Raw genomic sequence first — 22,951 nt, 5'->3', positions numbered from 1 at the left:
TGTGGCCACTCTCCCATTATCTTATATATAGTTGTGGTGATCAGGGGAAAAAGGCAGGCATCTCACTCCAAGAAAGAGAGAAGGACTAGAAGAACTACAGGCCAGTCAGCCTAACCTCAAATTTTCCAAGGAAAAATCATGCTTGACCAATCTGATCACTTTCAGTGATGAGATGACTGGCATGGTGAACAAAGGGAGAACAGTGGATCTCATTTACCTTGACCTTAGCAATGCATTTGATATGCAGGGGGTGTACAAGGTGGGTGGAAAACTGGCTGACCTATAGGGCCGAAAGGGTCAATAGTTCAAAGTCTAATTGGCAGAGGTTGATAACAGGGGCTGATATGATTTGACATCTTCATCAGTGGGACAAAATACACCCTCAATAGATTCATGAATTATATTAAATTGGGGGCAACAACTGATAACCTGGAGAACTGGACATAATCCCTTTGAAGTGAGACGTTGAAATGAGTTTATTTTCACCATCCCTTTCAGATCATACTCTCTTAAGCAAGCCACCACTAATTTTCAGAAGGTAATAGACTAAAACATGAAAGGCAATGCCCAGTACACACCAGTATGTTCAGATAATAATAATAGTTCCCACTGAAGTCTGAAAAATGCATCTAGATCTACTGTCATCCATCCTACAGTCCATATGGTGTGCTGGAGTTACTGTCAACCTAAACAAATGCACCATTAGCTGTTTTGAGAAGCAGTATTTAAGCCATGCTGTTATAGATGACAAGATACAATAAAAGGTGATCCTCCAAGAAAAGATGATTGGGTAGATACCTGCAACAGAGTTTTGCAATAGTCAAGGAAAGACATAACAAACATGTCAAATATCAAAATTCTAAAGCAAAAGGATTCCAGATGACAAAGGAAATGATCCTGAAAGATCCTGTGTGTTTTTCTTTTTTTCTGTGGGAGTGAGATTGAGAGGACAAAAGATACGTGTGTCAGCCACTGGGCGTTGCTGTCAAGAGATTTCTTTCTAATATGGGATGTATATGAATGGAGTACATGTAGCTACCGTATGCAAAAGATACCAGTTGTAAGAAAAAGGCACGCTAAATGAATATAGTCATAATCTTTTGTAAATTTAAATTACACAAAAGTATATTCTTTCTGTTTTTTTTTTACAGACTACCTTGGGAATATATTGATAAAAATGAAAAACAACATTTTCTTTTATACAAAAAATGAATTGAGAGAACTAATTCAGCTTCCTGTGTGGATAAACAGAATGAAAAAGATGGTTCTTTATTTGAATCCATCTGCTAGTGTATACATATTATTAATTGATGGTTCTAGCATATATCGCCAGACCTATCCTTTGGAAATTGAAATATTTAGTTCTACATTTAGATCTGAAATTTATTGCTCAATTATAGCTTTTCAGCACAACATGGATTTCAATGTCTACTATCTGGACAAGGGAGATAAACTCACATTTTGGTCTCAGATAGTTTTTGAGGAAAATGTGGATATAAGTACATACCTGAAGGTCTACAGGCCAGACTTATTACTACTAAAAGGAAGCAGCAAATATGAAATTGCTCGTGGAATCTGTACAAAAAACGAGGTAAGTTTTGTTTGAAAGTTTCTTTCTGTCCAATTTAAAATTTATTCTATTATATTTTGCCATACACTTCCATATTCTGCAGTATTTCTATGCTATTTGGGAGAGTCATTTTTTGATGTTGAAGGAGTGAGGAAAGGCTTTTTTCCACATGCATTCACTACTACTAAGACTTTGCAGCCCACAGAGATCCATGCAGATTAGTTTTTTGCCAAGAGAACTATTATTTAAATGTATTTCCTGGATTATAATTCAGTAAGAGAAACCAGTACTTCTAACTATGAATTAGAATACCACATTAACTAAGTTTCATCATCTCAGGTCTGCAGTGTAAATGTGGAAATTAGCTACACAATTCTGCAGTATTAAGAATGCAAATTTAATAAAGATGGACAATTAGTCACATAAACTGGAAACCATCTGCCCTAATTTAGGCATAAGAATTGTTTTAGGCATTTTAAGTGTGTATCAACATTTCATCTTGTTTATCTGCCCATTTTCCTGCTGCTGTGTTTCATGGGTGTCAACTTTTGCATGTCTGATGACCTATAGATACTGAAAGTGTCTCTCTTGTGCTATACCAATCTGCTAATTTAGATGTCTATACCAAAATCGTACCATGTTGTGAAGCAGCTTGTGTTTTGTAAAAGTTTAAGTCCTTCCATCACCCTCTGCAGGCTCACTATTTTCCAGGGTTCTTAGAAATAAGGCTTCCTTATGAAGGCTGAAATTGAGGCCAAACCACTGGTATAAAAATGCTGAGCTATGCAGGCTTGTTCTGGCAAGGCTGAGGACATGTCTTGCCCTTAAAGAGCTAGAAAATACCAAGTGGGGATGGTGTAGATGAAGAGGATCTGATGAGAGGAGGCTGGAGGCAGAAACAACTGTTGCTATTCAGATGGCATGCTCCTGAACTTCCTCCTAGATGCAGCATTGTTGCCCTCACTGATGAGAACAATGGATAAAGTGTTTCCAGCGCTATCTCAATACCATGATGTACCTTTGCAACCTTCCTTGAGAGAGATTTGTTTCCAGTCATGTCACAGACATCACTATCTTCCTCAAGATAAATGTGATAACACCTTAAGCATTGTGAGCTTTCAGTTCATGACAAAACTGTCTGTTGTCATTGCTTGTTGATCCTAAAGAAGCTTGTTGATGCCTTGGGCAAGTTTATTGAGCCCCCTATGGACCTATCATCTCAAAATCAGTTCACACAAATTCTAAGATCGATGGAGAATGCTGCAGATCATGAGACAAACTTCAACATCTGCAAATCACCAACAGTACCAGCATATATGTTTCTAGCCTGTAAAACAGCTACATGAAGACAATGGGTTTCTATAACAACCATCTTCAGCATCTCCTCTTGATAGACATCTTTGCAAGTGCCTGAGTTTGTTCATGATGCAAACATCCCATCAGGCCACAACATACTCTTCAGTTTGGGCAACATTGGCAAGACCTGACTGCTTTGGTAAGCACAAAAAAAAACTCACTTCCATCTGAACCAACACAGCAGAGAGAGGCTCTGTGCAGGTGCTGTACCTTATCTGGCTTGCTTCTGCAGACACATGGAGCACTGAATTCTAATAAAGTTTTCCTCTCTGCTCTCTCCATAAAAAAACAGTTCTCTTCTCTCCCCCTTTAGCTCTTCCCCCTTTTTGAGAACTTAAGAGCCCATGCTGAGGAGTGTTACGACTGTGGTGGATTTTCAGTATTCCAAAACTGATAGTACTGGCTCTGCCAGTTTGAGGATACCATGCAGTTTGGGTTAACACTGTCTTAATGGCATCTGGCATTCTCCAAAATGTGTCCCTTAAGCATGATCTGTCACTATCTAAACGAATAAAAGGGACAACCTCTCAAACAGAAGAAGAGACAGCCTCCTAAAGTGGGAGAGCCAGACAGACCCAGGAACTAGATCAGACTATTCGCCTCTGACAACCTTGGAACAATGAAGCATAGGCACAGGTGACAGCAAGACACTCAGTAGAAAGTAATATTCTGAACTCAACAAATATGGCCACAAAAAATTGTATACGTTGACTCTGGTTCTCTTCCAGTATGCATCTCTGATGCTGGTGTCCTTCACAAATTTATTCTTCAATGTGTTAACTGGTTCCATGAGCAGTTCAAGGAGATGATTCTCCCTGTCATAGGTGCAACTGTTTTGGATCAACAAGGCACATGTAGTTTGCCAGTGCAGAAAGCCAGAGCTGCTCTTCATCCGTGATCATTTGTTTTTACTGTGTTTGGAAATGTTATTGAAGGAAACTTGTGATATTTTTAGGTGCTGTTCCTTCCCTTGTGTTGTACGTTTTGTGCTGGGGTATCTGTCTCAACTAAATGCAGTCTCCTTGTTTGTTGGATGTATCCACCTATAGTTTAGATATCTAAATTAGAGTAGATAATCCCAGCTATGCTTTTTGGGCAACTCAGAACCACAAGAGTGGAGAAAAGATTCAACCTTTTACATAACATAGATATTGTGGTGGACACACAAAAAAATGAACGCCAGAAGTGGAATTAGGCATTTTTTCAGGTGCTTCAGATATCATGAAGATACCTTTCATCTCAGTAGCGGTATCTCTGTGGTTTAAAAAGATTTTAATCTTTTTATAATTGTATAATTTATCTTGTATAATTTAAAAAAATGTATTAATTAGTTTTATTCTTTATTTTATCTCTTTTAGACATTTACATTTTATCATGAAATGGACTATACTTTAGAATCCAATTATACACAAGCATTGTAAGTATCATGAAATTTAAAGATAAATATAGGATAAAGTTGATAATGTAATTTTGACAAGTGTGAATTATAAGTGTCATCAGGACTATAATAACTGCCATGAAAGTTATTACACAAATTAAATAACAGAGTTGTTAATGGGAGAATACTGCTTCTTGCTTTACTACTTCAAGAAGGGCCATGCAGCTCTCTTACTTACAAGTGGACATGAATCAGATTAGGAAAAGCAAATAAAAGTATTTACAAAGTGTAAAATAGATGAACCATTTGCAAGGGTTTATAAAGGTCCAACTGACAGAAAACCATGCACATTTCACAAAAGAGTTAGGTTCATTCCAGTGTTTCTTTTCACTCTTTATATTCTAGCTGACAGGCTTTTCAGAATTCAAAGTTTCCTGGGTGAGCATCCAGCTGTTGAACAAATCTACATCCCTGAAGAGGATCTTGGGTTGGAGACCAATCCTAATTCTCTTTATCTTTACCTTTGTCCTAGATTTGCATACAGCTTTATTCAAATCTTCTCACTTCCAAAAGTGTTATTGATCCTCAGGTTACTCAGGAGACAGTTCTGACCTTCTTCCAGACATTTAAACACTTTCCTTTGACAAGCAAGAGGCTGTTGTCTTTTGTACATGAATGAATTAATAGCAAATTGATAGCCTTCTGAAGGTTAAAAGATGTGTTTTTTTTTTTTCTTAAGTGGTAAGCCTATTTGCAAGTGTCAGTGTAGAGCCTTTCCAGACTCTCAACCTTATATTCCAAAAAGATACATAAACTAAGAGCTACATATATATACCAAAAGCTCTTCATACAAAGATGCACGAAAGTTCGGTAACTGTGGCACAATACTAGCCTGTAGTTACTAAGCCACTTCATTCTTTGTGGGACATGACTTCAGCTACTGTCATAATAATCACTTCGACATGTAGCCTTAATGCAGTGCTCTGGCAAAGGAGCTAATGGGATTTTTGTATGTAAAAGAAAGAATATGAATGAGAACTAAGAAAATATATTTCCTTTGATACGTAGTGTTTATACAGCTGAGACTAACATATTGTGTCTAGTTCTGATATTCCCTGATCAAAAGGAATGTAAAAAATACTGAGAAGGAATTGAAGAACACAAAAGGGATCCAATGAGTGGAAATGTTTTACAGTGTGAGGCCTAAGATGATCAGTTTGTTTTCTTTGTTTTAATAAGAGAAAGAGGTCATTGACCTCAACATCTAAAGATGTATGGGTGGTTGGACCTTGCACATATGTTTAAAACTAATCACAACTCCCTAATATTTCAGCAGTTTCAAACCTTTATATGCAACAAAGTCACCTAAGGACTGAAATGCTTTAGTTGACTGAATTTACTATGCTCAATTTAGAAGAGTCTGAATGTACTTAAAATGTCCTGAGATACTCAAAAGTCAAGACTAGGTGTCTAGTAGTCCTAACTATTGTGTTTTGTGTGTTTCACTATGAGCTTTCCTGTATTTGTTTCCATAAATACACTTGTTATCTTTTCCAAGTTGTCTTGCCACTCTAATATGTCCCTTTAAATTGGTCTGACAACAATAGTGTGTCTTGTTTTGAATAGCTTCTTTTGTTTCCCATCCAAGACAAGCTTTTTGCATTTTCAGTTAGATGAAATGGCCACCTAGAGATCTTGGCAGATGATCCACAAAGAAGGCTAAACACCCAAAATGGACAGTCTTGTTTGACTTCATTTTTGAATCAGTGATGCTGCAATTCAGTGTAAAATCACTGGCATGGCAACTCTTATTTTTCATCTAGATGCTCATTTATTTGTCAGGAATAATGAAACATTGGGCATGCCTCTTTCATTTTCTTGAGGAAGTCCACCATTACCTTAGGATACCGGATGATTTTAAAATCTTCTTCAGCAATTAGCAGATTTTATACTTCGGAAAGCTGTCATGTAGTCTTCTGGATTCTTCCACCAAACGTCACTCATGAGGACCTCACTGTCCATGAATGAAGAAATCTTAATTGCAGACCTTGACACTGAATGGTGAAATACCTCTATCTCCAGAAATATCAGGACATGGCAGAGAATACAAAATTTCTCTTCAGCTACAATAGCAGTCACCTATGTCACCTTTGTTACTGGTAGTAACATTGATGTATAAGAAAGCTAACAGCTGAAAAGGTTTTAAAGTTGCTCCTTGCACTTAGGGAGAAGGACCGAAAAGAACTGGATGCCTTGAGTTAGCACACATACTTCTCTGTCTACTTCCAACTCAGGTTAGCAAATTTTTCAGGCCAACATTGCAAAGTATAAATGGAAATTAGTTGTGGCTTTTCAGATAATTCTGCTTGTGTCTTGTTCAAGAGCCACTGTGCAGTCAAATCTGGTAGCTTTCAGGCATATGCCTTCTGTAGTGACTTTTGTGATGTAAATCTATCTTTGAGCTCTTCATAAAAGGATGTTTTATTCCTAGAGATTTTCTCTTCCCTGCTCCCACCCACCAACATGTTGTTCAGCTTCTCTTTCAGTATCACCTCTTACCTGTAATGGTGGCAGGACCCTGAAGATGTGTGCATGGACATGTCATTCCACCCTGTTGTAGAATTCATGCAGTTGGTTTTGGTCCAAGATTCAAGGACAAGGTCTTGACATTAGTGTGTTAAAGTATAGAGCCGTAAAGACCTCTATGTGCATCTGATGATATCATCACTATACTCTGCATCAAAGCACGGGTAGCCTGATTTTTCCTTTGTCGGAAGTGGTTGATCTTTAAAAGTTTTGAATCAAGCTTTCAATTCAACTCTAAAATTCTCCTTCCAGGGGTTCTAAATATGCTGGTGAGCAATCCTTGCCATTTCAGAATCTCAGATCACAGGTGAGAAATACAATCAAGTGTCTTCAACATTGTTTTCAGGGACTGAAGATACTTTGAAATTGATCCCTTTATGAAAAGCTACAGTAGAAAAGGCTGGCTGAGTATTCTTTTCTGGGACTGCCTGAATCAACAGTCTCTGTTTGATAGATTTCTGATTCAGTGCCACAGTAGGTGGCTTTTCTTAAGCTTTCCATCTTACCTCAGCACAAACCAGAGTTCTGCAAAAGGTGAAATCAGATAGGATCTGTATAATTCTGCTCACTCCCCTCTGCCTTATTCCAGGATACACTGAATTGGTTAATGGCCTCAAAAATAGGTCTAAATCTCCACAACAGAGATCACCTCCCACCCAAACCTTTTTGCATTCCTCAACATGGTTTGTCTGGCAACTCAGAAAAAAAGTAGTATTTCCGCTGCTCGCATTTTCAAAGCTGTCTGCATTTGCTTGCTTTATTTTGATCTGTGTTTGTCTATGGATTAAAGACTCATTTCATAGGAAGCATTAATCCATCCTTCCAAAGCAATATTTATTTCAGTATTTCAAAAGAAGTATTAGCTGATATTGAAGAACGCAGCCTGTCCTTGGCTAGTTGCTCTATTGTTCACAAAGTAACCAAGAGGTCCAATGTCAAATTTGACCCTCAGAAATCAATAAGCATTTAAAAAACCCAGACAACTAGGACATATTCTTAGTGTCTCAAACATCCATCTGTGATACTACAACAATTACCAATATTTATACAGTGGGAATAAATGCTGACCTGACTTTTAGATGATATGCTAATAAAATAATAATAATAATAATAATAACCAGTGCCTCTGATCTCCAAATGAAATTACTTTGATATGGTTGCAGTTCAATAGTTTGGTGCTACTAATTTATTTTGAAATAAATTCTAACATGCATTTTTTTTGGGGGGGGGGGGATTCTTTTGTAGGGAATTAACCAGCGGTGTTACATCAATTGAACTGCAGCCTAGTGTCTTTGAAGCTGCATGTAAATTACGCTGTCAGGTAGGCACTGTCGCTTGATATGGTAATTTGGATAAAATACAGTAACTATGCTTCTCAGATTCTTTTGAGGAAATCTTGGCCCACTGGGAGCCAGGGGTCAAGATGGCCAAGATTTCACTCCAGTTCATGTCATTCCAATTCACTAATGTCATGTAAAATCATATAAACATTGCTTAAGTAGAATGGCAGAAAAAGGAAATTTCATAGTACCATATAGATGAAAAAGTGTCCAAGGTGAACAAGACGTGAAAGAGGTTGTGGACAAGAAGGGAGCCATAGTGATAAACCATGATGTAAAGCTGCTGCTGTAGTTACTGTAGCTATTACTCCCATGAAGAGTGACCAGACTCCTCAAAGCCCAAGGATGAGGTTCGTCTCTGGAAGATTTCCTGGGAAAAACTAAAGTTTGTGTTTACTTTCAGGTATCTCACTTTTTTGTTGGCTGCCCTCCAGGAAGGCGTATTATTGTTGAGAGGCAAGTTTAAATCATTTTTTTACTTCTGGATTATGCAATTTGACAATAGCGGTTGAAATAAAGGCTAATATAAATATATTTAAGCCTCATATATATGGCTTATTACATTTATAAAATGTTTCTTTCTCTGCATAAATACATAAAAATAATTAAAAGATTTATCTTTGAAAATGTATGTACAGCTTGTAAAGTATGCACAGATTTATGTAGCTTATAATTTCTGAGAAAAATATCTAGCAAAAAAAAATCTCACTTTCCATAATATTATCAGTTCTCATTATCTTCCTGAGGAAGGATGGAATTATATAGATATAGTTGATCGTATCTTGGGGCAGTGAGATGGACAAGATGATCTTTTGCAGTTCTTTCAGCCTTATTTTCCTATAACTCAGCTAACGTTTTACATCCATGATGGGAAGTACAGTATTATCAATTCAACTTCTTTCTCACATAGAGACTTCTGATATATATTAGAGCGTTTAGGAAAGTAACAGCATATCCAGAAGATCTCTCATGTCAAAATCAAATAGATTAGTGTTCAAACCAAAAAATAGCCTAGTGTTCACCCCCAAAAGCCAGTTATTCATATTTTCTTTAAAAATTAATATCCTTAAAAAAATCTTATCAAAAATAAGTGAAGAAAAAATGTTTTTTTCTATGAAACTAAGCAAAAATAAGGTTATTTGTTAAATAGTCCAAGAGCGGAACCCGCAGGAACTCTGTTTTGCTGGTTCAAGTAACAACACGCTGCAGCCATACTTAAATGTAATTGAAGGATAGTTTCTGTAGGAGATCAATATTTAGGCATTTGTATAATACATATATGTAGCTGTATATTTAATGTCTTTCAAAAAATTCTTCCTTCTTTTTTTGTCTTTTAGACCTTCAGATGTGGTCTGCCTAAAGCATAATTTTACTACTTACAGAATACCCGGGTAAGACACTGTATTAATAGTCCAAAGACTAGGACATTTTGGACATACTGTTTTATGAAAGTCAAGTGCTCTATATAAATATACACCACTTAATATAAAATGAGGCTTTCCTGATATTGATGTTCCTTTCATCATTTGCTTTTCAGTTACAGCACAGACACACAGTATCTACAAACTTAAAGCAAACTAGTATTCTAAGAATTCTCTGCCAGAGAAGTGTGATTGAATCAATGCAGGAACTATTGAAATATTTTTTCTTCTGTCAGGTTACTGTTTAAAATATCCACAAAAACAATATCTGCCCCTGATCCTAACAAGTTAATGGAGATTTGCTATAGTTCAGGATTTCACTCAGTCTGAAATGTGTTGAATTAACAATGAAAGGAACTGAGGACAGTAATTGTTCTGGCCTCTAAATTCTTAGTTACTAGTTCTGGGTAATGCTTATAGCAGTAATTGGCTACAAATATTTAGAAACTAGTGTTACTTATAAGTTGACTTTTTAAATAAATTAATAACGTAAGGAAGTTTAAAACTGTATAGTAAAAAGAAAGGCTTTCTTATTTTTTTAAGTCAGAAAGAAGAGTGGCAGTCTGAAATCTTTCTATCTAAACAACTTAAATTGTGTTTTATCAAGACAAAGAAAAATTTTTAAGACAGGTTTTAAGAGGTTTACCAAAATGATTGTTAATCATTTTTCCTTACATTAGGAAATTTATGTGGAATGCAACAGCTGAGGACAAGGTGAGCATGATAGTTTTCATTGTAGTGGGGCTGCATGTAAAAAGAGAAGCAGAGTGTAGTATTCAATATATGAATAAAACTTCTTTTTTAGATAGCCTATTATGACTGGGATAAATATGGTTGCCTAATGGAACTTCATTACGAACAGTATTTCCAGCCTGTTATTTCCATGTAAGTAAATTGCTGATACATTGTGAGGCAAGAAGAAGACTTCTTCCACCAACATTATGAAGAGATGTGAAGCTGAGGAAAGGATCGCAGCCCAATGGCAAGAGTAACATTACCAAATTTTTATGTTCCTTTTCACACATGCTTTTGTCCCAGTGGGTATTGCTGCACCATGTCAATGGTGTAATTCCAAGTTACCTTAAAGCAGCCTACCTTTTTGCTCTCCCCTATAGCTGCAGCAGCAGCAGTTCTATATGCTTACTGATCCACTGCACAGCTCTGAATCCTAATGCTCTTTATGTGCTTGTGCTGTTTTATTGAGTTGTCACATTCCATATGTTTTACAGGTATGATGGCAATAAATATGTTAGAAGGGTTGAAACGAATTTCATATTATGGGAGCTGAAAGGCAGAACTGACTATGGGTACACTTCATCCATGAAAGAAGTAAGCCAGCTCCTGAGAATGGAACTTAAATATGCACAATGGTCTACATGAAGTATGGCTATTTTTATGCATGCGTGGTCCTCTTTAATCTGAATGGATGCATTTAGTTGCATAACATTTTAACATTTCATGAGTTGGTCTTAACATTGTACACTGTTCAAAATTAAGCATGTGAGAAGCATAAAAACAATACAGTAAACAAGGAGAAGAACAAGAAATCTGCCCAGGAGAATATGGTTTGGGAAATGAAACCAAAATCACTTTGAAATTTCAGACTGCCTTCTGTCCAAAACGGGGGGGGGGGGGGAAAAAAAAAAAAAAAAAAAAAAAAAACTTATATCCACTTATCCACTTGGTCTCATCAAAACAAATTTTGCCCAATTTCTATATAATAAAACAAGAACATAACTTCCTTTTTTTTCAGTAGATAGATAAAGGATACTTATGGAGAATCTTCATGTATATATAGTGTTATGGGAACTTTGGTAGCATCCTCTGACAGCACTGTTTATAAAAGAACTCCTTCAACTCTTTCATACCCTTCTATGTATGCATATACAGCTGTGATGGAGATGTGGACATAACTCTTATTTATAAGCAACCCTGATAAACAAAATTACCTCTGTAGCCTTGTGTTTCATATTTTCAAATGATATGCATTTGAAGTACACATTTTTAATCTATATTTCAACCTGTTGTTTTAAACTTGTATTTTTAATAGGAAGGTTGCCTGTATAAAGCACAGTCTTGGCCCATGATGCTTAATGAAAGTAAAAACTCTACATTGGATGAAATATGGGGACCACAGGTATGAAAATACAAGTTTAGAAATAGCTGGTTATTCCATCTATAGTTATTTACATCATATTTTTACATTACTAGTATCCCTGGAGGATGGGGGCATAGCAAAGCATTGATACTGACATTTGAATAAAACTTATATGACAATACAGCATTGATCTAACCATACTCTGAAAGTATGGTTTCATATGCTGAAAATACCTAGTTAGTATTGTCAATTATTATATTGCAAGAAAGGCAAAGCATTCATTAAAGCATTATTTGCTTGTGGTTAACAGTAGGAATAACTGGAAGTATTTTTATACGAAATAGCCAAACACAAAGAAGAGTAGTAGACAGGAGGCCAGAAAGGGAGGTTAGAACCCCCCAAAATTTCCTCAAATGCAGAGATCATTTTATTACTGATGCCAATTTGGACAGGACTTCTCTAGGATCTTATCCTAGAGAATATCTTATTTAGGAATTGTTTCAATGGCAGTTAGATCAACTTTAGTGTTTATTTCCCATCTGAACAAAACTGTTGCATGGAACCCCATATGTGGGCTTCTGCTTAAAGGGGCAATAAAATAATTACAATTTGGCAAGCATTTTTAGCAATCCATCCATGGTAGAAACCTAACTATAGTTAAATTTAGGGTGAATCTTTTGACCCCTATTTCATCACTACAGTTACATTTGTCTGTTCAAATACTTTTATTATTCATAAACAAAAAATGCTGTTTTTACCCATCAATTTATATTTAAGAAATCTGACCTATCTGTATCCTTCTTGTTGCTAGAATCTAATTTTTATCACAAACATAACTATTGATAAATTTATTTTTCTTTGCAAAATACTTTTAAATCTTCATGACATGGTTTAAATACAGCTATTTTAAGTAGAAAAGGACACTTTTAACACTAGCTATTGTAATGTAGCTATATATAATGCTAGCTAGAACATACTGCAGCCAAATGTTTGTCATTTAAACCCAGAGCCAGAAAAGATAGGCTGCAGCTTCTCTGGAGTTATTTACTTGGGCAGACATTTGTCTCAAGCTCCCAAATCAGGTAACCTGCAGTTATGACTAAGCACAGTATCCACTCTATTTTTCTCCACTTTGTCAAATCTTTCTTTCCTTTTTTTTCTTTTTTTTTTTTTTTTTTTTTTTCAAATAGATCATTGTATCTGAGACAGCCCAACAACCAAATGAAATGTATCCTTCCTCTTTGGAAAAGCCACAGTCTAGGGCTTTTGGAAGGAGGAAAGAAAAAGAAACATCTGAGCCCTCTGATTCAGGGTCCAATAATTTCTATTCTGAATACTTCTTATAACCTACCAAGTCACCAGGAAAGGAAAGCACGGAGAAGAAGGTTTATCTGAATACCAAAAACTTGTACCACCAGCAGAGTATGTAACTTGATACTCCTCAATTGTTGATTTACTGACTCTCAACCATCTACTTCTGACCATCCAGACAGCTGTTACTCTACATGAAGTGGGTCCTTTGCATTTTCCTGTATCACTAAAGTTCAACATTCTGACATCCAATGTGAAGCCTGAACAGATGGAACCTTCTCTTCTAACTTCTCTATCTATGACTCTCTGATTTCTCCTTTCAAGAGAACTTCCTTCAGTATTGGCAGATCTTGCATCTCCCATTAGGCACAAGATGACTATAAATTCTTAATGAAGAAATTGGCATCTTCATTGGATAGTCCTTTGGACTTTTTTTTTTGGAGACATCTTAATCTTTAATGGAAAACCTTTCATCAAACTTTGACTTCAAAGTTGTCATTGCCAGTAGATCCTGCCCATCTAATCTGCCAAAACTCAGTGTCATTTGGTGTTATGTCTGAAGACATAGAAAGGAAATATTGTAACCACCAGTGCAAATGTTTGTTATGGATCTCAGTAAGAAAGGTACTCAGACTCCTTAAAGTATTGTTTAAAATACCATTTATTGGAGATGACACAAGAAGGAGAAGGGGAATAACATACTCTTACGTCCCTTCAGATGCTGGGAGCCCCAAGTTGTACAGCATTAGACAGACCTCTAGACAGGGCACAGCACACTGCACAGATCCCATCCCTGGTGAGGTTTGCCAGCACTGTAGCCTTTAGAGCTTTTACAGGATTTTCTTAGAAGTAAACAACTCTGTTCATCATTTCAATATATCAATAATATGTGTCCAGTCTGCCCTAGTTTCCAGGCTTGGTTTTCAGGTCAGCATCTGACACATTCCTGATCATACAGGTAGAAAGGCTGATGTACACATTTCCCCCACTTCCCTGCCTTTCACAGGAGATTCTCGTGGTAAGGTAGGATGAAGATCAAGCAGTTTTGCTGACCTCAGCAGGCTAATTTTGCATCATCAACTTCAGCTTCAGGATCTTCTGAGTCTTTCAGTCCAAAATACTGGGATAGTTCCATTGTTATTATACCAACTTGCAATACATTTGTCCTCTAAAATGCTTTTTCATCTAACTGCTTGGATGTGGATGCTACTGGGATTGATACAACCTTGCCCTTCACAGGGAGGGAGAAAGGAATCCAGAAGTTCTGTCTACACAGAGCTGAACAGGCTTTTAGCTTGCTATTCTTTTAGCTTGCTATTCCTGAAGATAATGTTCTCCACTCTCCCAAGCAGTTTCTCTTAACTGTCTATTCAAATTGAAGAATTTTGGTCTATTAGCTCTGTTAGAGCTCTAATAGCTGTAATAGCTGATTTCATACCAGGCTTTAGCTTTGCACAGGTAAATTAAAGATTATTCTATCTGAAGATTAATCTGCTTTTCCCACCCTCCTTCTGGTAGACTTTTGAAAGAGTGAAGCAGACTCCATTCTCCCGCCAGCAACTCTCCTGTTCTCTTAATAAAGCTTAATTTAATTTCTGCCACTTTTAGTAAGAAAATCTTTTGAATATGTGACTGCAAGTCTTTTCTCAAATTGTCCACTTCATTAACCATTAATTTTGGCCGTTTGGTGTAGGTAAGAGTCAATTCTTCAGAGCTGACCCTTTGATCTTCAAAGTTTGACCTTTTAACAGTTTTTTATGAAGATAATGTGACCTTTAGGACACACACAAAATTCTTAATCAAGATGGTTTTTTGACTTTTATTTAGCCCAGGAAATCCATGCATGCATCTTTTTTTCCTGAAGTTCATTCTTGTTTTGCAAAAGCAACCCTTTACACCCTAGTGTGCCTTATCTATCTAAATTAACAGGACAATTTTCTGACTAGCAGAGCTTACATATACATATTGATAGTGTGAATGTAGACATATACATAGACAATACATCTTGAGATTGCACCTACAGATAAGCAAGTTGTTTTTATTTTTTGCTTTTGGAGTGATCAAGTTGCCATTGGAAGCCAAGCCAGAAACCTACAAGTGTTATGAGTTTGAAAGACTGTAAAGAGAATGTATGAACCATGACATGTCTTTTTTTTTTTTTTTTTAATACCTTCAAGCACCCAAGCTGAATGGCAAGAGACAGAATATGTTATATAATATCCACAGAGCTAATGCTTTGTCCTGTCTCTCGAGGACTTTTTTGTCTGGACTTCAATCATAATTATGAAGCATTTTCACGCCCCTTTGAGACTGATGAAAGTATTTTCTCAGGCATCAAAAATAAATTCTGAGGCAAATTCAAACTTCTCTCTATATTTTATATTCTGTCTCTTTTGTCTAATAATAGCCTTGTATTTAGAAACTGAATACAATACAGACCGAATACAGACTGACTTGCAAAGGTAAGATCAGCAAGTTCCCTAATAACATGATGTCTGTAGGAGAAATACAGTTATTTTAAGAACTGATAATTGTGTTTGGAAAATTATAGACAATTTCTTAATAGCACTATCAGGGGACTGAATTAGATAATTTATGTTCATATGAAGAATTAATTTGTACTTAATTGAACCTGTACACAGTAGAATCTATTTATCATTTTTAGCCACTATACACACATAAAAAATACCAAATCTGTGTGTGTTTGTGTCTGATTGCTTTTCAAAGCTAGTTCAAAAATAAATATCTCCTTTATTGTTTCTGTTCAGAATTACAGATCCTGTTTTGTGTTTCATCAGAACAGTACAGATGAAGGACTGCATGAGCAGTATCAGATTTTAAACATGACCTCTACCAATTCCATTGTTTGGGCTACTAGTCATAGTGGCATTTATGTGTTCAGAGTGAGGATATTAGACCCAAACTACAGGTTATTTTCTTTTTTAATGTGAAAAAAATGTAGTGTGGGGTAAACATGGATAAAATGCCTACTACTGATATTTTGAAAATATTTTTGTTCAGGATTTCCTTTGACTTTGGTGTTACCAATATTTTCCCCTTCTGCCTAGATCTAACTTAAAAATTATTAAAATGTGATTCCCAGAATCCTTGACTTTTCCATTTTTCAAACTAATCAACAGCATAAATACTGAATAAATAATCCAAGGCATTTGGAAAAAATCATACTATTTGTAAATAAATATAGGTTAGCTGAAAATCTTTAGAAATGTTACACGTTGTTACGTTTTACAAGAACTTTTGAGAGCGTAGCTTCTATTCAAGAATATTTGTTTTCCTTTTCCTTCAAATTAACAATTTCAGAATGTCAACATTTTTATGCATTCAAAAATTTTAAAAAGAAATTAACCTATATAATATTCAGTGTGGTACCACATATCCCATATATTTTGGAAATGTAGACAGAGCAGTAAATACCAACAACAAATCAATGAAAATAACTGATACATCCTGGTAGCTTACTTGGGCTAGCTAATCTGACACTGAAGTAGGGTCCTGCCATGGGAGAGAATTCTGGCTTTTCTTCTCCCCTTCTTTCAAACCTGCTTGCTTGAAACATCGGCACAGAGGTCAGACTGAAAATAGTGAGGGCTGGTTAATAAATTGTAGTTTCTCCAATAATCCCTGCTTACACAAAGCCTATAGGAAATAGAACACATTTTTCACATTATTTCTAGCCTACCTCAAAGCTATAATTTATCCCTTGTAGCCCAAACTTCATGGAGACATGTTGCCTCCTTTTTAGCCCTACTGATACTGCTGGAATGACTCCTGTAGAATGTGATTTTTCCAAAGCAGAGAACCTGTAAAGACCTAACATACATGCCTGAATGCTCACAAAAGTCAACAGTACTGCACAATAATTAACTGTAATTGCTAGTATTAAAAATTGACAATATAGTTCGTTGTGAGTGTTACATATTGTAGAGGGATTTAATAATTCTAATCTACTTATGCATAACTTAATTTTTTAAATAAATATGCAATGATGGATGAATCTGGGTACTGGACAGTTTTATATGATACTCTGGTTTTGCTCTCAAGTCTTTAGAGATGTGAAGATAACAAGTCTTTTTTATGTATTTCAGTTTTTGTGATTTAAAAGCATTCTTTGCGGTCCGTACATATGGTATAATTGAAAGGTAAAAGCTATTAGATGTTGCTAAACTTAATCATTATTTAATATATTAAATTTTCTTTATGCTCCTGTCTTATTATTCAATAATTGTATGAAAATATACTTAAAATTACAGAGGTGATTACAAAAACAGTTACAAAGTTATGAGATATCATGTTCTTCTTCTATGCACATAGTTTGCAGATAAAGACAGAAGAATTCCTCCACGTTTTCATTGATGTAGTTTTTCTAAAATCTCTTATTTGAAAGCAAACAGGAAGTTTGCCAGCATGCCAAACATAGCTTGGTTTTCCATGATGTAATACAAGTGCTTTTACAAGATCCACAAAAAAGGATGCTTTTCTTGCAACTGCTTGGATTCATTTCCATCCATTAATGTTGTTCTTGCAGAAATAAGATAGGATTTGCCCTGATGGAAATGAAAATGAAACTTGGACGCTATCCCTTAGCACTTCTAAAGCAAGCCACTACTGTAGTCTAGAATAAACGTATTTTACATCCATCATACCTAGAAACTTAAAAAGAATTGCTTTAGCTAGGCTTATGCACTTACTCAGCTAGATGAAAAATATTGAAGTATTACTCAGATCCCAACCTGCAGACTGAGGGTAAACCTGCGTAATAACTGTTTTCATTCCAATTTTTGTGTCATTTTATTTTCTGTGTTGAGAACACAAGATACCTGGAATCAAGAATCTTTTTAAAACCAAAATGAACTTTTAAATATTCCCAATAAAGTCACATTTTATTCTTCATCCCTCATCAAAGGAATCTTGCCACTGACTGACAAAGCAAATAATTTAGGTTTTCCTATTATGACCATAAGTTTTAAAAGAACTACCTAATGATTAGTCAGTTACATTGTCATGAATTTCTGTACCATATGAATGTACTGCTAGTATGAAATCTGAGATATTCCTGACTAAGGCAGAAATCTAAAAAGTAATTATATTTTAATCCAATTTTATTTGCATTTCAGGTCAGATTTATCTACAGTTCTGCTTTATTCATTCCTCATACTCTGCATTTTTTGGGCCTTCCTCATCTTAAGCTACTTCAGGTACAAAAAAATTTTTCAAGAGCTCAATTATACTGATTCACAAACATCACTTGACCTGCAAGAGGACTAGTGCAAGACCTAAAGACTAGTATCTTACTGTTACACTGATGGCATCCTATATAACACATTGTCAGAATATGGAGGCATTTTAGTCGATTGAAATATTGTTTATTAAGGTCTGTTTTCATAAGTAGTTTTTATATCACATATATATGTTTCATGTATTTAGTTTTGAATATAAAGGACATGCTGTTCAGTACAACTTTGATTTTGTGTGTACAGGTCAGTAGTGGCTTACAGTTTTTAATAGACATGTTTCAAGTCAAACTAAGCTAAGCTATAGCTGTGAGCCTCATGCTTGAGTTAGCTTCACCTTTTATGGCTTTCATTGAATTACTCACCTAAGGTATTAGAACATATTTTCCATATAATATCTGATAGAACACTGCAAATTTCCATTCTATCCAAGGGATGCAGCCAGCAAATTAATTTCCCATAATGTACAGTGCACAGAAGGACTATTAGACATTCTTGAAGACATTTTTGATAATCCATTTATTATTTCTGTTTAATAAATATTAATTCTATATATGCTATATTAAAAATACGTAGTTGGGTCATTATACATTCTCACAAGCTTATTCTCTACCTTAAGTGTTGTGGTATTTGTTATAATAGTTCAAAACTGTATTTGATTCTATCTTCTAATTCCAGCTGAAGACAGTTTTGCACTTGTAGCCAGAATTTTCTTATTGTCAAGATAAGATACCTTGCAAAATTTATGTTGTTAGTAGCAATTGTTCTATTTGTCCTAAAACTAGAAGTTTAATTAAGTTCCATATTTAAATAGATGGTTGAACTTCTTATAATCATTTCATTTGACGTTCATAGTTTATGAAAATTGTAAAGACTATAGAAACTATGGAAATCTGGCATGAAGAATATATGAACATTTTAAACATTTGTTACTGATTCATGTTGCATGATTCATATCCTATCTATTTCAGTACATTTGGTACTGAAGCAGAAATTGGAAAAAAATCAGAAATCAATTTTGAAATTTCACCTGAAGTGAAAGCAGTCTGTTCCTACTGAACAGCACATCAAGGATATTGCCTTCCCAATAGTACAGGATGGTCTCATGGGCTGAAACACAGGTAAGAGCCAAGAAGTCCCCTGTTCTTCCTGAAATCTGTGTCCTACCTGAGCTGTGTTTATGCCTAGTATACTAGCCACAGAGCATGTTTTGTAGCAATACCTGTCTGGGATGCTCTGTGAATCTGGGCTGCCTTAGTCTTCTCTCTTATTGCTGAAAATTGGTGTTCCCCTACTCTTTACTATTTCTATACTTTTGAAAACAAAAAAGGCAATGTCATTTTCTATAAAGACAAGAAACTATGTTGCTCTTTAAGGGGCTTTCTCCCAAAGATAGGAAAACTTCATGGCATAAGGTGTATGTAAATTAGTAATCAGACAGTGGTACAGGTTTGTGTTCTTTCTCTGAAAGGATTTTCTGTGTTCTTTTCTGGCACTCAAGCAGGTTGGCTTCCACTTGGATCCACATTAAACTCCTTCTGAGGTAACAGTGCCTTCTAATGCTTACTACCCCCTTACCTACGATGCCAAAAAGGGGATAAACCAAGGAAAAATATAGTACTTGCAGGTTTTTTAAAAAGACTCAGATGTCCTGGAAGTTATGCCTTCCAGGTGTAATTTAAGCACTGTCTGCTATATTTTGACCAACCACTCTGAAGTAGTAGCAGCTGCAAGTCCCCCTACAGCTTTGGCTTTGAATGTGACTATTGCCACACCTGGCTGAGCTGGTGTGCCTCCTCTCCCTGTCCTTCTCAGAAGACTTTTTAAACTGTAACTACTTAGGATTAGAAGTCATCTTCAAGGAAAAAAAGAAAATCTCTTGAGCTCAAGGATGTTGGGCATCACAGTTACTAAGACAAGATGTCACTGATTTTGCATGTCAAGGTAGAAGCAAGAGCTTCAGCTCCTCTGTGCCATCAGCACAGAGACAGGGTCTGGTACAGTTACATCCTTCAAACCTGGTACCTACTGCTTTATCAGTAAAATCTTGATTCCTCATGCATGACTTCCAAACTGCTAGACACTTCTGTGGCACTTCTACTTTGGTACTAAGTGTGCTAGAGATTTACATGTTGGCAAGAGATTTTTTTTATATTTAGTGGCACATACTGTAGTATCACAGATCAAAGCATCTTTTATCATCCTCACAGTGCATATCCCCATAGTTTCCACTCTTGTGGAGTCCGTAATAATGTCCTTGTTTGTGGCCATACTAAGCCAAGGGTTTCATTGTCTCCATCACTAGAGAGGCAAGCTATGGAGATCTGATACAACTCTGAAACCAGACCTCCTTGAAAGTCATGTTGCTGACCTCTGCTATTATTTAAAAATCCAAATGGTCCTCACACGCATCTGAGAGTATCCCCATACAGTAATTTCCCACTCTCCAACCACTCTCTAAATTACTAAGATAAATGCAAACTGCCATGAGATATACCAAGTATGTCAGGCATAACTTTCTATAGCATTCAAACATGATTAGTGTTGCATCTGGCATCTAGCTAATCTTACTTTGAGTCTTACTTTGAGTCTTTTTATTCAAAAGGAAGATTTTCCTGTCTTTTGCAGGTAACTGCATGAAGAGATAAACTGCATCACTGAGCAAGATGTATTTATTGTGCTACTACACCATATAGTAATTTTAGTATTAAAATACCAGAAGTCAAATAAATGGCACTTTGAGGCTTTACTCTTCAACTTAATATTCATATAAATATGAATTTTTCTCTCTCTTCTGTAACTACAGGCTAAAACTTGTATTTTTCTTTCCTTTTCTTCTTTTTTTTCCCAGTGCATCTTCTAGGCAGGCAACTAGCAGTAGAGAATGAAGATTAGTAAAGTCATTGCAGCACTTTGTATTAGTCTTTTCCAGTTAATGCATAGCGTTAATTGGAAATGGAGCTCTTCCTTTTCAGGATTTTGTCCCATGCAGTTTTTAAGATATGATCACATTTTCCTCAGTATTCCCTGATGTAGAAGCACCTTCTTCTCACAAAACTTTCTGGTTTAGTAACTGGCAGTCTGTTTCCAAGCTGCCAGCTGAAGGAGCAATCAGATGAAGAACACAACCCAAAGGAGTCATACAAATCCTGACCACGTGTTTATTGGTTTAAAGGTGAAATGAGGCATTACTGCCAACGGTCCTCACACAGCTCAGATGACCCTGAAGTTTACAAATCTGTCTCTTTGTCATTTGAATTACATGTTCTGACAAATAGTAGTCAAACTTTTGAAAGGTTTTTGCAACAATATTAGTTTACTCTAACCAAAAGTCACTCTGCAAAGTAGGAAATAAGCTGGTGCTTTCCAAACTGTCTGTATCAGCTGTGCTGTGCTGCAATACTGGAGGGATGGAGCTATTCTGCAGGCAAGAGCCCAAGATGCAGTGCTCAGCAGCCCTAGTGTTCCCGAGAAATTTCAGCCAAGAAAGATGTGCTAAACATCTAAGAGAACATAAATGAAGGGATATAATTAGGGAGAAAGAAGATGCCCTTAAATTTTTTCACTGGAAATGGGATATGTTCCTTAAAGGCATGTTTTTAAAGGACGCCACTTGCAAACATGCGTGTGCTTGCAGTATTTCTGCCACTAGAAATTGTAATAGAAGCAAGACTACTACTGAGGTGAGAAATGCCTTTCTTCCCATATGATCTGTCTTCTTGCAGGCGCATCTGCAGACTCCTGTGAACAGCATCTTTTCTAAGAAGCTGCAACAGGGGCAGTTTTTGTCTTTACAAAATTGAGTCTGTAACTCAGGTCAGCTGCTGAAAAAGTATCTTTTCTCCTGCAGGCACAGCTACCAGAGTCTAATTTTTCTATTGCTTGACAAGGTTGTGTACTGTGCCTGCTGAAGGGGTACTGTACACACTGAAGATGTTTGCAGTCTTAGAAACAGTAATTCCTTCACCGGTAATGACCTGTAGGTTATCTGCAAATCCAAAAGACTAAAACTTACATTTCAAAAGCTAGCTCAGATTCCCATTTTTCATTGAACTGAGGTATCAAACAGTGGGTTTGGGGGATTCTCCACACATGACCCAGGCGTGAACTTCTTACCACTGAAAATTAACAGGCTTAACGTATTTGAGACTGTGCCACACAGATACAGCCTTCCGCCGTCTGAAAGCATTAGGAAGCAGTACGCTCGGCTGTTGCAGCGCACATGCAGGACTGCCCCAGCTGGGCTTTCTGCCCCCGAGGCAGCGAGCGGCCTGACTGCACAGTCCCTGTTGCGGCCTGTCGGAAGAGACTTTGTTTTCTCGGTAGATACCCAGACCGCAGGGCTAACTTGGCTCACCCGAATACCTGCGAAATACAAAAACACGAGAATATTCATGGCAACTTCATCCGCCGAGACACCATACGGGAAAATTTCAGCCCTCGCCGCCAGCAGCAAGCGGCGTTACCCCGGCCACCGCTTTACCGGCGCCGGGGGCAGGCTGCGCGCGGCGCGGCGAGGCGAGGCGAGGCCACGCTGCCGCGGCCGGACGCGCGCCGCCGCCGCCGCCGCCGCCGCCGCCCCCCGAGCGGAGCGCGCTCCGGGCCGCACGGGCCGCCGGCGGCCGCCCCGCCTCGGGGC

General features: G+C 36.8%; 1 protein-coding gene across 1 annotated transcript in view; it reads left to right on the top strand.

The window, feature by feature from the left end:
* Positions 1-18,346, top strand: part of CATSPERE (catsper channel auxiliary subunit epsilon) — a 40,225-nt gene extending 21,879 nt beyond the window's left edge. Inside the window, exons 10-22 of the mRNA XM_062571396.1 lie at positions 1,152-1,591; positions 2,737-2,874; positions 4,285-4,343; positions 9,568-9,621; positions 10,332-10,365; positions 10,457-10,536; positions 10,881-10,980; positions 11,702-11,788; positions 12,940-13,061; positions 14,458-14,518; positions 15,859-15,989; positions 17,167-17,220; positions 18,196-18,346. Coding sequence (XP_062427380.1) covers positions 1,152-1,591; positions 2,737-2,874; positions 4,285-4,343; positions 9,568-9,621; positions 10,332-10,365; positions 10,457-10,536; positions 10,881-10,980; positions 11,702-11,788; positions 12,940-13,061; positions 14,458-14,518; positions 15,859-15,989; positions 17,167-17,220; positions 18,196-18,346 — 1,511 coding nt within the window. The remainder of the gene's footprint in view (positions 1-1,151; positions 1,592-2,736; positions 2,875-4,284; positions 4,344-9,567; positions 9,622-10,331; positions 10,366-10,456; positions 10,537-10,880; positions 10,981-11,701; positions 11,789-12,939; positions 13,062-14,457; positions 14,519-15,858; positions 15,990-17,166; positions 17,221-18,195) is intronic.
* The last annotated feature ends 4,605 nt before the right edge of the window (positions 18,347-22,951 follow it).

This window comes from Rhea pennata, chromosome 3 (genome assembly GCF_028389875.1).
Source record: "Rhea pennata isolate bPtePen1 chromosome 3, bPtePen1.pri, whole genome shotgun sequence".
Lineage (NCBI taxonomy): Eukaryota > Metazoa > Chordata > Aves > Rheiformes > Rheidae > Rhea > Rhea pennata.
This window is presented reverse-complemented; position numbering and strand designations above follow the sequence as displayed.